Source organism: Rousettus aegyptiacus, unplaced genomic scaffold (assembly GCF_014176215.1).
Source record: "Rousettus aegyptiacus isolate mRouAeg1 unplaced genomic scaffold, mRouAeg1.p scaffold_m13_p_16, whole genome shotgun sequence".
NCBI lineage: Eukaryota > Metazoa > Chordata > Mammalia > Chiroptera > Pteropodidae > Rousettus > Rousettus aegyptiacus.
Window position 1 is genome coordinate 24261524 of NW_023416291.1, and position 15135 is coordinate 24276658.

The 15135-nt window shown below is 35.3% G+C and overlaps 1 protein-coding gene across 3 annotated transcripts in view; it reads right to left on the reverse strand.

The window, feature by feature from the left end:
• Positions 1–4005: 4005 nt before the first annotated feature.
• The window catches only part of GALNT7 (polypeptide N-acetylgalactosaminyltransferase 7), a 114168-nt gene continuing 103038 nt past the window's right edge, over positions 4006–15135 (reverse strand). For all 3 annotated transcript variants that reach the window (XM_016148216.2, XM_016148217.2, XM_036233606.1), the window contains 4 exons: positions 11951–12169; positions 10668–10766; positions 9843–9971; positions 4006–6394 (listed from right to left, as the gene is read on the reverse strand). In XM_016148216.2, coding sequence (XP_016003702.1) covers positions 6257–6394; positions 9843–9971; positions 10668–10766; positions 11951–12169 — 585 coding nt within the window. In that variant the 3' untranslated portion in view covers positions 4006–6256. The remainder of the gene's footprint in view (positions 6395–9842; positions 9972–10667; positions 10767–11950; positions 12170–15135) is intronic.

Genomic DNA, 15135 nt, shown 5'->3' on the forward strand with positions numbered 1-15135 from the left:
TATCCTTGTATGTAATTTCAAATAATTAAAAAAAAAATGAAGTTACACATCTTAAAATTTGCTAATTATAATAACAAACCTGTACTTGGTATATATGCTAGAAACTTCTTGTGTTTTAACTTACTGAAGCCTGCCAAAATTTCTCAGAAGTTGCACTAATATATACTCCATAGCAATAAGTGTTTTAGAGTGCCTATTTCTTCATCTCAACATTAATAGTTCTCAAACTTCTCGATCTTTGCTATTCTATTAAAAATTATTATTCTGAGTAGCATGATGAAATCTCTTGACCCCTGATCCATTACACCCAGACCTGAATCATGCCTTTGTTTAGTATGTCCATTCTATGTGCTACGTGCCCATTAGTCACTTAGTAGTGGTCTCAGTTATCAGACTGGTTATACACTTGTTATAATTGTTCTTATTGTTAATCTCTACTGTGCCTAATATATAAATCAAACTATCATAGGTAGGTATGTATGTATGTATGTATGTATGTATGTATGTATGTATGTATAGGAAACATCAGTATTTATAGGGTTCCACTGGGCGTCTTGGAATGTATCCCCCATGGATAAGGGGACTACTGTGCTACATTTTACCTAGTGCCAGAAACAAATATTTGTAGACATAAATGCCCAAGATAGAGGGAACAGCAACTATTTAGCTCAGTCCTGTTGTTTGTATGGAAACGGATCTAGGATTCCTAAATCTCATAAATTTTCAAGTGGAACTAGAAATCTGGATTTTAAAAATAATATGTGAATTATAAATTTGGCAATGAATTCCAATGTCCAGCCAAAACATGTCTATAGGTTAAGATTATGCCTGTAGGTCACCAGTTTGCCACTTCTATAAATTAAATGGTATAGGTGAATATAAAATTGTTAATAATATTAACATGAGTTAGGGCTGTTCAGAAAAGTTTATGTATACCTTCTAGCTAAGCATAGTTTTTATAATTGTCTAAGAAACCCCTCTTGCCCTGATTGGAAACTCATCTACCCTCTTATCCTGTAGTAAATGTAAATACAGGTATTATTTTTGAGGTTGTAATGGAATTTCATTGTGCTCCTGGGCCTTTGTTCTTCAGGACTTACCAGTGCAGACTTCTCTCTTAGCCTCATTCTAGGAGTTATAGCTGTAGAATAGTGGCTCAGGAGCACAATTATGTTATCGCATTAAAAGGAAAGAAAAGTAACATGCAATATGTAGCATCAAACTTCAGAACTGAAAATAAGCTTTACATCCATTGGTCCAGTCTCCTATCTACAGTAAGACATGGTGGTTAACAAGGACAATGTCCTAGGCAACCAACAAGAGATGGTAAAACATTAATTCATTCACATTATGTATTATTCTTTGATTCTCCACATTTTTTCCAATAAAGACAAGATGGGCAATTACAAAGAAATTAAAATACAAACATACAAAAGGAAAAACAAGGTTATAAAAGAAATTAAGAGTGAGCTGATAAGCTTACACTTGGGAATCAGATCAGTGTTGGGCTCTGTTTCTTATTGGTTTAGTAACATCAGGCAAGTCCTGTGACCTTTCAGTTTCTTCATCTGTAAAATTGGAAAATTTTTTGAGGGTAATGCATTTAATGACTCCAATACTAAATTTGTGAGTTTGGACAAGCTTTACAACCTCTTTATCACATATAAATGTATAACTTACTCTGTGTTTAATTTTAGTTGCTTTTGATTTTACAGAAAGCGTGTGCTGAATGAAGTCTTTTGGGAATTGCCTTTCCCTCATCAGTATCCTACTTACTTGTTTACAACTAATTCATTCATGTTCATCGCTGTGTAACATTCCATCATATGATTATACCGTAATTTATCCATTCTCTTGTTGATGGGTGTTTAGGTTGTTCCTGGGGTTTTCATTATTCTAAATGGCAATGCTATAAAAATTTCTGCACAGGTTTCCTGGAATTCAAGTGCATGCCCCTCCCGTAACCTGCCTTGTAAATTCCAGCCATCTCAGCAGCCTCAGACTCCCATTCTCTGCCTCTTCAGAGAGATAACCACTGAGCTTAACCTTCCTGTACCATGGCCAGGAAAGTTCTCCCAGGCAGACAGACATGGTGAACCTGAGGTTCACCTTGTGTTTCCTTTCTCTCAATCATCACCATCTGCTTTGCCAGTTATGCAACTCCTGAAAACAGTTGCCCCATATATTTTGTCTGGTTTTATAGTTGTTTAGGACAGTGGGATAAGTCCAATACTAATTACTATGTCATGGTCCGATGTGGAAACCTAATCTCTATTTTCTACTGAAAGTTTTAGTTTTGAGCATTTAATCATTAACATAGCCTGTTAATTTGCTCATATCAAAAGCCCAAGAGAAATTTCATTTAAAGATAATTTAGATACACTATCTTAAATATTCTTCGAGATGCACTTAGTTCTATCCAGGGTTAAATTGGACCACTGAAAACTATATTCTGCATATGCTATATGAATGGTTTGAGGTAGATAATTTATTCCCTTATGGATAACCATTTCACCCCCAGCTTATGAAGTTTAACTTCTGAACTTCATTTCCTCACTTGTAAAGTGGAGGTAATGATATCATATTTGAAGCACAGGTACACACACACATAGCCTTTAGAGAGGGTCTGCAGTGTAGCTGTCTTAATTCTGAATAAAGAATGATTTTAAGACTTTGAAACCAGGTAATAGCTGACATATTACTCTGACTATATGCAGGAATTATTCTAAGTTAATGTTAACTAATTCAATCCTAGTAACAATCCTATGAAATAGCCACTCCTCTTTTCTCCATTTTACAAAAGGGAAAACTGAGGCATAAAGGTCAAATAACTTATCCAAGGTCACACCAGTAATTTGTTGTGGAATAGGCATTCTAATACAGACAAGTCTACACTTACACCACTATTCAGATGAGCAGACTGTAACATCATTCTATTATAAAAACTATAGAGCCTTTCACCCCACCTCTGTTCATATGTGGGCCCCACTCCTGATTCACTTAGAAAATCACCAACTGATATCCACCAACCTCAATTGTGGGCATTGCAATATTCTTAAAATGAGAATTGCAAAGCAATTATTGAATTTAGAGACAGTCTTTCTTTTAATCTCTAATTCCAGGGATAGTGGTCTTCTAAAATCATTCAGACTTTTGTCTATTTTCTTGCAACAGATTGATTCTAATGAATGATATGCATTTTCATAGTGCTCAATACCTTTTTAAAGTGCTTTCACATGAATTAATTTTCACATGCCCAAACTACTGGCCTACTAGGTAGTTGTCATGTTTTCCACTGAATTATAAGTGATTTTTCCCCCCTAATTACATTCTGTCCCAAAATGAAACTTATTCCAAGATCCCTGGGAGAGACTATCTTAAGAAATAAGTATGCCCCCAGATACTCCAGTCTGGAGCTAGGTCACATTTTCATATTTCTTAGGCAAAGCAGCTGAGAATTAGAAGACAAGAGCCAAGTTAGTTGAGAGTAAGTTTCTCAAATCAAGCCAGCCACTTACTGTAATGTTTATAGTCATATCTTCTCTTGAGACGCCACATTTTGGGCCACAAGGTCGTATGGCCAATTTTTAACTTCGTTTTGGTAGGCTTTCTTTCTTTCCACTTAGTTGGTCAGGTTGTAAAGAATTTTGACTTAAAGAAATTTTTGCTTTCAATAGGCAATTATGTTGTAGAATATACTGTCAAGAAAGATATGTTGCTGGGATTGCTTTTTATAATTGGATAAGTGACTTAAAAAATTGCTGTACGTAGGCAACCAGAGATAAAAATAAATCTTTGTTTCCTTCCTACAGAAAGGTAAGCTCTGAGTATTCTAAGCACACTCTAAGTAGAATTCTAACCAACACTCAAGCACATACTCAACATGTAACTATGGTTTATAATAGTTTAGCTATTATGTTAATCTTATAAACAATAAAATCATGTAATTACTTAAACATGCAGTGTTTTGATTTAGAAATGATTACAAGCACTGAAAAAAACCCATGAATTAAAATACAGTATTTTATTTTTTCTCACCTAAAAAACAAGCAACCCAGAATTAAGATATACATAAACTCTCAAATTTATCCCTAATAAAATTTTGAATATTTATACAATTTCTACAGAAACATACAGTGTATCAAAATCTGCACAAATCAAATTTATAAAATGTGTAGAAATGCATAGTGATATTATCAACTTACAAAGCAAGGAATATGGGAATTATTTCCAAAGCAGCCAACAGTAGAAAATAGTCATTATGGCAGCAGCTTCTGATGTTTTTTGTGTTTGATAAAGTTTCTGATTTCAATAGAAGATAGATTTCAGAGAGGATCTTAATGAACTGCACAAAATATCCGTTTAAAATTTACATGCACAGTTTATGTGCCACCTTTCTTAGGCCTATGCATAGTTAACAAGGTTATAATATATTCAACAAGGAAAATGGAGCCTATTTGAAAACACACAAGTAATTAAAGTACCAATTCTCTTGGTTTCTTTTTTATAGTTGATTTATTTTGCAATTATATAAGCATAAAAATGTATTCCTTTTTAAACATCTCTAAAGATGAAGTTAAAATGGTTGATCATAGATCAGTAGCAAAATACAAATTGACGATTCAAAATTATAAATAAAATTCTGTTTATGATGTTTAACTGACTCCAAATTTAAGAACTGGAAGAAACAAATTTGTAGACTTTTAAACAAATGTAGATTTTTTTCTTTTCTTTTTTGAACGTTGATTAAAAATATTTCCCTCTGGCAGTAGTAGTTTGTGAATTTTCACTGTAATGATATCATGATTACAGGATCAAAAATGCTTAATTTATTTGCCATTCCTGACCTCATTATGTTTCCCAACCCCCGCTCAACATAGTATTTTAAACTTATTTAGAAATTAAAATCTAATTGACCCTTTGTGGTATTTGGTTTTCCTATACTGTCTTAATAAAAGTTTAAATCTAAACAAGTCTTTTCACTGGAAAAATACTACTAGAAATATGCTTCCTAAAAAAAAAAAATACGAAACACTAGGAAACTAATGCCTAATTTAACAGAAAGTTCAAATTTATTAATGAATTGTTTTTTAATAGCTTTTATTTTAAAAATGTATAGGGAATTTCACTTAGATGAAGAGAAAAATGAAACATTCATTCACTCTTGGCTTGAAAGGTTGCACAGCTTAGGTTATAATGCACAGGAGTTTTTGTAAGGCTTAATCTAACAAGGGCTTGGAACTTCTTAACTCAGTCAGAATGAACCTTTGATATGTTTATAGTGGTGTTTTGTTGTTTTTGTTAGCCCCATTTTGAGGTTTCAAACTGATAATTATTTATAGTTTTCTATAGTGACAGGTATTGAGGAAAAGCAAATCCCAAATGTCAGCGGACAATTTTTCTCTAGTTGGCAGACACTTTTGCTCTCTCTCTTAGGAGTTGGTATCGACAGAGGGCATTGGGAATGCCAGCGATCAAGGGGGTTAATGCCATACAATCTTCAATCCATATGAAAGAGCCTTGGGATGTTTCACACTGTCATTTCTTTTTCAAGCCATACAACATTCAATTTCAGAGCAAACGGGAGCACATAAATTCATTTCTGAGTAATACAAGTATTCCTCATACCGGTGACAATTCCATCATTACCATCCTATAAATTTCATCGAAAGCTCTTAAAATAGATACTGAGAAATGAAAGAGGCACTAAATGTGTTGAAATTCACCTTTCAAAAAAGCAGCATGACTGTGAAGGAAGGCCACGTTGGCTAATAACCTGTGGCAGTGCTTCAAAAAGATGTAAAATTAAATAAAGGACACAATAGGTTGATAATCACCAAGTTATATATGAAAGTCTGGTCACTCCAACCTTTTTTCAAGTGTGTTAAAAAAAAAAAAAAAATCAAACTGCCTTTCAGACCCCTGAGTGTAATCCCAAAGAAGACAACAATGCTTTTAACTCTGTTGTAAACAAAACAGAGTTAAGTGCACAAATTACCAACATCATCTTAAAACGAAACAAAACAAAAGATGTAAACATCTACAAAGTTTAAGGTAAAAGCAGTTTTGTAAACAGTAACTGCAGATGATAACGTTATTGTAAAATCACAGTTTATTAATGTCCTTCAAACTTATCAGGAGGTTCTGGGTTCGATGCTGTACAGAATTAACAATAGTTGCAGCAGGTTTCAGGCGTTTTTCAGTCCTGTGAAAATTTACGTGTCAGCAGGTAGGTTATTGGTTTCTTTTATTCTTTCTAAACACTATGGATGTTATTCATTTCCCACTTTTGAGTCATTTTACTAGAGTCACAACTGGAGAGGAACACTTGATGTAGGACTTCGGAGCGGTCTAAGCACTTTCCAGATGGAATGTGAGTAAATTTGTTCAGGTTCTGGAAAACACAGGAAAAAGAGGTTTTAAATTTGTACATTTTTTGATGTCACTGACAGCAGAAGAAGTCATCGCTTGGCTTTCATAAGAAGATAATTCAAATCAGTAGGCTGTCATCTCGTTTTGTTGATGATTTCCTTTACTTTACAAAACCTTTTTAGTTTAGTGTAGTCTCATTATTTTTTCTTTTGTTTCCCTTGCCCAAGGAAACATATCCAAAAAAATATTACTAAGAACAATGTCAGAGAAGAAAGTTTACTGCCTATGTTTTCTTCCAGGAGTTTTATGATTTTGGTCTTACATTTAAGCCTTTAATCCATTTTGAGTTTATTTTTGTATATGGCATAAGAAATTGGTCTAGCTTCATTTTTTTTTTTTTTGCATGTATCTGTCCAGTTTCCTCAATACAATTCATTGAAGAGACCGTCTTTACCTTATTTCCCTTCCCCACTACATATGCCTTAGTTTAGCCCTCATCATCTGTTTGTTGTAGGTACCTTCAAGTAGCTCTGGGCTTCTCAGAGGGTGGTCCTTGAGCTACCTACAATTATATCTGTAAGATCAAAACTATTTTCATAATAATACAAAGACTCCATTTGCCCTTTTCACTGGATTGACATTTATACTAATGGCACAAAAGTAATGGTGGGTAAAAGTGCTAGTGTCTCAGTATAAATCAAGTAGTGACAAAAAAACTGTACTAGTAGTCACCTTCTTCATGGATATGCACTCACAGTTAAAAGAGAAAATGCCAATTTCATTTAAGAATGTCCTAGATGAAGCAGTTAAACTTATTAGTTTTATTAAATGACCCTTGGGTATACTTTTAAAAATATTCTGTAAGATGAAACGGGGAATATGCATAAAGCACTTCCATATAGTGAAGTACCATGTGTTATCTTGAGGGAAAACACGTGTGCAATTGTTTGACTTGAGAGTTCAAGTAGCTGCTTTTTTCAAGGAATGTCATTCTGACTTGAAAGGTCAACTAACAGACAAACTATGATTAGTCAAACTTGGGACTTTGTAGATATCTTCTTGAAGTGAGTCTGCCACTTCAAGGGAACAAAAATCCACAAATCTGATAGTATTTGTTGCCATTGGTAAAATTTGAGTTTTCAAGCAAAAATGAAGAATTTTGGAAAACTTATATCCACCACCACGAACTTGACAGCTTCCTAATACTTAAAGATGTTTCTGATGAAATTAGTGGTTATATTTTTTGACATTATACAATGAAATGTGTTAACATTTAGAAGATCATCATAACTTAGTGAATCAATATTTTCCAAATGAGCAATGCATGATATTAGAAAAGCTGACATGAGGAAAAATCCATTCAAAGTGTAAGACAGACCAATGGATTTTAGTGTAATGTAGGACAAAATGTTCACTTACATGGTTTCAGATTCTACACAGCAAATAACTTTTTAAGAAGCTACCACTTATGGAGTTGCAGTGTAGCATTAAAGAAGAATAGCCAAAATTATTTGGAAAGGCTATTAAATTATCCCTCCTTTTCCAACTGCATGTTTATGTGAAGCTGGATTTTCCTCATATACTTCAACTAAAATGACATATGACATTAAATTGAATGCAGAAGCGGTATGAGAATACAGCTGTCTTCTATTAAACCAGACATTAAAGGGATTTGTAAAACTATAAAACAATGCCATTCTTCTCACATTTTTGGAAAAAAAGTTAGTTTTCATTAAAAGTGTTAAAACATGTAATATGGTTTGTATTATTTTTACATAAATTAATACATGAGTACTTGCAAAATTTCTCGGACTGAATTTCTAATTTAGGATATATTGTTAGTTATAACATCCATAAACAAAATCTGTCTGAGGAGAGTCTCAATTATTTTTAAGAGCGTAAAAAGAACCCAGAGACCGGCAAGTTTGAGAACTCCTAACAAAGCTGATCTTGCTTTATCAGTCCATACTTCAGAATGTTTCCAGAATTATTTTCCTAAAAGTATCTGTTGTGTCCTATCACTGCATTCATCAAATAATATCAACTATTCTCCAAAACTTACAGAATGAAGATCAATGTTCTTTCATATGGAAGACAATTTAGGGATACCGAACTAAACATGATTCCTAGAATTTTCTACGCTTTTATGCCACACCTTTGCTTACCCAGTTTTATTTATCCTCCATGAAAAGCCTTTTTATACCTCAAGACCTGGTACAATGATGCTTCTTATGTGAAGCTCATCAGAAATAATTCTTTCTATTAATCTCTCTTTTGCTATCCGATGGCATTTTGCCTATTTTTATTTCGGCATCTTTTTTTCCTTCTCTGCTTTTGTAGTTAGTATGCTGTGTTTTAGCTATTTTTCGAAGCCACCGTATCATTGGGCCCCAGCTAACATTTAGTAATGTCTGAGGCACAAGTGTATATTCAGTGTTATGCCCTTTACTTTTTAATGGTAGTTCCTGGTCTGCTAGCCTTCTTTTACTATTTTACTAACATTGCTCTCACTGACCTCTATCATTTATTAATATTATTCATTTCTTTGTGTTAATCAATGCTTTATCCTTTAGAATTTATGCTAATATTCTCCTTCCTGACTTGTTATAAGAATCGGCAACTGACACATACTAACTACTTCATAGTAATTATCTATGAATGATAACTGGGAATTTTAAGCTGGGTCATTATAACATACCTACATAGCAAACAAGTACTTGCATGACAGATAGGTATGATAATGAACATTAAATAAGCAAATAAAGTTGAGGGTTGCCTCATTCTTTCAGTTTGGGGCAGCTTTCCCAAATTTATGTTTTATAGTAAATTGATTTATTTAAGCAAGTCAAGACTTTCAAAATTATACATAAATCCATTAATATGTTGGAATCCTCAACTTGGCACAGAACTTTTTTTTTTTGCTTTTTAAAAATTATTATTTTTTAATTATGGTGTCATTGGTTAAAGCACAGAACTTTGACATTCATAGCTAAAAGAGAAAAATTGCTCCCTCCTGCAGTGTCAACTGAATAGCTAAATATGACCTTTAAAGCAAGAAATAGGCAACATTTATCCTGTCGTATTTAGCAAAGGATAAGGAAGTTGTGAAGGCCGAGATTCCAAGTATTATTTGTCTGTCTCTATCTCCACCTACTGGACAACATGAAATATAAACAATATTTTGTATGTTATGTATATTTATCCTTCCAGTTACTGAAATTAGTGGGTCTTGTGGACATCTTGTGATAGCCTTACATGACAATATTGCACCAGAGAATAAAAGCGATGATTCATTATGGAACAATAAGTCACTCGGTGCTCAGGAAAACAAATGACTAAATGAGAGGGAAATGCAAGTCAATTTGAATATAAGTTTTAAGATTTATACATCTAATTCCACATGATAGGTGTTATTAAAATTAAAATAAAATAGCATATATTATTATTTCAGAAGTTGAAATGCAGAATACCTTAAAGTACTGCCATTCCTTAAATTCATTCAGATTACAGTGTGTAATCATAATTTTTGATCCATCAGGTCCCTTTGTCAAACACTGGTCATACTGCATAAGTTGATTAGCTTCATTGATTCGGAAAAGCTATAAAAAAAAAAGAGAAGCACTTTCTCTGCTGATATACATTAAACAAACAGACAATGCCTATAATTAAACTCAATGACTCTTATTTTTCTATAATTTTTCTGTGTGTTCAGAACTGTAAGTCCAAAGACACGAATTATAGTCATTTCAATATTAGCAAAGACCCAACTAACACTTAAAGGATTATATTCTTTAGCCTCTTAGATATATAAAATAAGTCATTAACACATATTTATCATGTACCAACAATGTGAAAAAATGAAAAAGTGGAAACATAATGTTTCACAATCTAAAGTAGAGGCAAGAAAAATACAGAAGGAAGTAATATATATATTAGTGAAATATGCATTACTGGCAATAACATCTCAGCTTATTAGGGCAAAATGTGGAATACTGAATAATATTTGCAAATAAAATTATTAGGGAGCGAGACTTACATAGTTATGTACTCACACAAGACTATATTCTAATCTCTTGTATCAGACATAAATCCCAGATTCTGACTGCTTATGTGAAAACCAGCACTACTATTACCCCTTTAAGTAAAAGTTTTACCATTGTTAGTTGTTTTACAGAATGTTTTACTTTGCCAACCAAACAAAATTACCAAATTGAAAACCAAAAGAAATGCCATGATCAATAAGCCTGACAGCTCTCACTGAAGAATCGGTTTAAATTGAAAGGGTGGTTATTTACCTGATTACCCCCCATCCTGTGGCAGGGTCCCAGCTCAGCAAAGCCTCCATTTGTTTTTCCCATGCTATCAATGCAGTAAACAGTTTCAAAGCCTCTGATCTAAAAAAAATGAACAAAGAACCAAAACTCAGGCAACTGTTTAGTTTTTAATAAGCACTAGTATCAGAGTAAAAGAGTTTCATGTTAAATGCTGCAGTTCACAGTGGAAATCTGGGTATGTGTAATGCCAGGTTCCTGCTGTACTGTCAGTCCTGGAGGGGTTTAGAGCATGGCAGTCATCTTGGAAATAATTTACAGTCTTGAAGTCAACACTGGAATGAGCTCATTCTAACAAAGTGCACTGGCCTATAGATTTTGATAAAATAGCGCAGAAGAAAAAATAAAAAGATACTATTAAGTACAATTTCAGATTCATGATAATTCATGTGAATGAGAAAGAAATGAGTAATGTTACCTAACCACAGTGGTATAAAACACTGGCCCTAGATGTCTAGATCAGAACTGAATTTGTAAGGTAACTTTCCCAAACGGCCATGTGGCACTTTTGGTAGCCAGCTCCAGGGAGCTAGGGGGCCAAGGATATGGCAAGTGGGCCAGGCAGTGAGACTTTTCTCTGACTATAGATAATGTAGGTGAGAAGCAAACACAGGTTTCCATCTTTGGCATGACATTTTATATAAAAATAACCTTTCCTTTTTGGAAACAATGAAATGACAACATAGATCAATACCTTATTTTCTGTTAGCATTAATTAATTCATTCACTTGATAAACACTGTCTGAGTGCCGATTGTATATGGGGTCTCTGTGTTAGACACGATGGCAAACAAGCACTTACAGACTGGCTGAAAGAGACAATTTTGAGCGTTATGAAAAACCATGGAAAGATCACAGGACTGAGTCTTTCTGATGGAGTGGGAAAGAATAACAAAGGCTTTTCAGTATTGGTGATCTCTTTTTTGAGAGCAGTAAGATAAGCTGGAATTAGCCACGAATGGGAGTTGGAGTGAGGGGCTGAGAAGTGGCAGGAGCCAGAGGGAGCAGACGGTGTCCCAGGCTAGAGCCCTGTGTGCCTAGACTGAGGGGAGGGAACACGAGGTCGGGTGGTCCAGGCAGTTGTAACTGTCTGGTAGAAAGGTGGGAGAGGTTATTAGACAGTTTTTACCCAAACTTTTCCCCAAGAATTTTTCTCTTTCAATCACACCTTTCCAACTCTCTCTGCCTTCTCCCAAACTCAGTCTCCAATTAATACACTTTGAGATCTGAATACCGGCTGATACTTACTTCTCCCCAGTCAACATTTTTGGGTGGCAAAGGGTAGTGTGAGGTGATATCATAAGCTATTTCTTCCATGAACCATTTGAAACTTTTGCAGTTGTGATCTTCTCGAAATTTTTTCAGCTCAGAGATGTCCCCATACGGTAACGCCTTTGATTCAGGACGGCTAGCATAGAAGTAGTCTTTATACTCATCCCACCAAACCTCTACAACTCTAACATAATTCTGTGAAAAAGAAAATAAGTGTCATTATGACAAAAATATTTATAATGTCATAAACAGCTTATCTTAGACATATGAAATATGACTAACATATAACAAACTTATTTCAAAAGGACCTATTATTTAATTCGACAACAAATGCAGCTGAGCTGATGACATTAATATGTTAATTGTCAAAGGTAAAAACATCAAACATATAAAAAGTGATAGACAGACTCTTAGCTGCAAGAGAATATGTGTTCTAAGATAATACAGTTACCCTGCTTCTAAAGGGAGAAATACAAACCTAGAGAGCATTTATGACAGGCCAGCTAACACTGGTATTCCTCCCAGAATCATCTCTTTCCATTAAACTATACTACTAGCATGCATATGAAAAAATCTCACTTCAGAAACCATTATGAAAAACAATAGCTCTATTTAATAAAACACATTTTTATAGGTTACTCGGTTACTCTTGTTACAACTATAACAGGACCATTTTACCCAGAATTAACAGGATATTTCCCCCAGTTGGTATACTTTAAAGAAAAGCAACTTAGGAACAATAAAATAAGTTGACATTGTGATAACCGACAAAAGTTTTACTAATTTCTAAGGTTTTATTGAACGAGAGGCACGAATACAGGTGAGAGATTTAGTACGTACTCAATCTAGTCCCTGGTATTCTGCATCATGTACCAGCAGACTTTTACTATAAACGGCCAAAGAGTAAGTATTTTTGGCTTAGTGGGCCGTAAAGCTTTTGCAGCTCCTCGACTCCACTGCTGTAGTGAGAAAGCCACCACGGACGACACGCAGGACGGCGGCTGTGGGCTGTGCTGCGGCAGGACGCTATTTACCAGAAAGGGCTGGGCTTGGCCTCTCAGCCACAGTCGCTGACCCCTATTTTACATCAGGGGTGGGAACACTGGTGATCAGATTAAATTTTCCAGGCTACGTGGCAACTATCAAAGGGTGAACATGCTCCTGTAGGCATGTTGTTGCAAGAGCCAGGACGGCTGGGTAAAAAAACAAAGTTTTAAGCAGCATATCCTAAAAAAAGCATGCAATGTTATTGCTAAATATTTTGAATCCTTGCAAATCTATCCAAAATTGGACACAGCCCATGTCTTCCAGATACTAATGAAAATACAGAATTAAGTACACACATGTAATGTTACAGCAAGGAAAAAAAAACAAAAAACATTTAATTGCTTGGGATGGACAGGGCCAGAGGAGTACCATGGAGAGGTACTGGATATCTCCATCTCGAAGGGGTAGTTATTAGGTGGGAATGGTATTAAGGGCAAAGAGAAATGCAAATAAAGTGTGACAAATCATGGTGTGTTTGGAGTCCTCCAGGTAGTTTACCATAACTGGAATGCAAGATTCACTGGGAGAAAACCTGCCTCGGTTTCTTCATTTTGAGATGAGAATAATTGTAGTCCTTAGAGTTTATTGTGAAAGTTTAAAAGTTAATCCATGTAAAACATTTTGATTTGTGTTTAGTACCTAGTAAGCACTCGAAACACGTGAGCTATTATTTTCATGGATCTTTTTTAAGGACTTTGAGTTTTATCCTTTACACGCGAGTCATCCAAAGGTTTTAAGTGGGTAACAGATATCAGGTTTAATTTTCAGATGAGTAACAGTGGTGGTGAGTGGAGAATGGATGAAGGGTGTTGAATGTGACAGTGAAGAGCCAAGCGGGAGGCTACTGCATATGCATGGGAGAGATCTGAAGACCTGCACGAAGCACAGAAAGCAATGGATTTAAGAGACAGGTATGAGGTGGGACCCTCAGGGTCTGAGAAGGTGAGAACTGAAGAGGACGACCCTATCAAGCTCCCTGTTTCATTCATGGGCAAATAGAGAATACAGGAAAAGGTACTGCTTTTGAGAAAAGGTTAAAAAGTTCAGCTTTGACTTCGCTGAGTTTGAAGTATCTAAGGGGATAATTCTGGAAAACAACTGACTATATAGGTCTGAAGCTCAGAGAAGACGTATGGGTCGGATAAACTGATGTGGGCCATTGGCACACTGGTGGCTGAAACTGGAGAAAAGAAAGGCCTGGCACACTGTAGGCATTTACTAAGAGTGTGCCGGACGTGACACTTAGTACCCTGGTAGTTTTTATGCTATCTACAGTTAATTTTGACAGTGGGCATTTCCCTCTCGTCTCTTGCCCTTTTCCTTGCAGCGAGATCTTGAATCAATTTGACTTTTCATTAATTCTTCGTGATTGTGGGTATGACTCCAAGGGCAGGTTCTCTTCCTGTAGTGGCAGTTAGGCCTGGTGTTAATTTGCTGCTATCTTTGTTTTATCATGGACGTTTTAATCTCATCCCCTGTTGTAGTGGGGGCTCCATTTTGCCATTTCTAAGGGAATTTGGCCACTTAGAAAGCTCTGTGTTGGTTCTTAGCCTAGCTGTTTCTGCTTCCGTTATCTGTTCCCCTTTTGGGAACTCTCTGGAGTTGTAGCTGCAGTCAAAATAAACCTCCTCCTGCCTCTGCCTTGGTGAGGGGCTCTGGAAAATGAAGGGCATCATTGTTAGAGTCTCTCAGAATTTATGACAGCAGCTCGGCCAAAGAAACTTCAAAGTTGTTGCCAAGGACCGAGGCCTTCGTCCTCCTAGCGGTGGGACATGTGGCCTCTGAGTTAAGTTTCCTGGGTTTGAGGGATGAAATGTATTAATCTTTTGCAAGTTCTGTTCAAAATTTGATTTTGTTTACTGTAAAAACTCCTATTAAAAAGCAGACAAAAATAATATTTTACTCATTGTGAATGAGGGAAGCTGGTATTTTCCCTTTCATTACTTTCCTATGGAATGTCAGTCCTTGACATTTAATATAGGAATCTTAATCCGAATGAGATACAATGAATAATCTTAAAGAACAATAACATATTTCATAGATAAGTCTAGCCTAACAAAAAGTGAGGACCCTGTGTGATTGCTTAAAAGATTTATCCCATTCAGTGAGTTGTC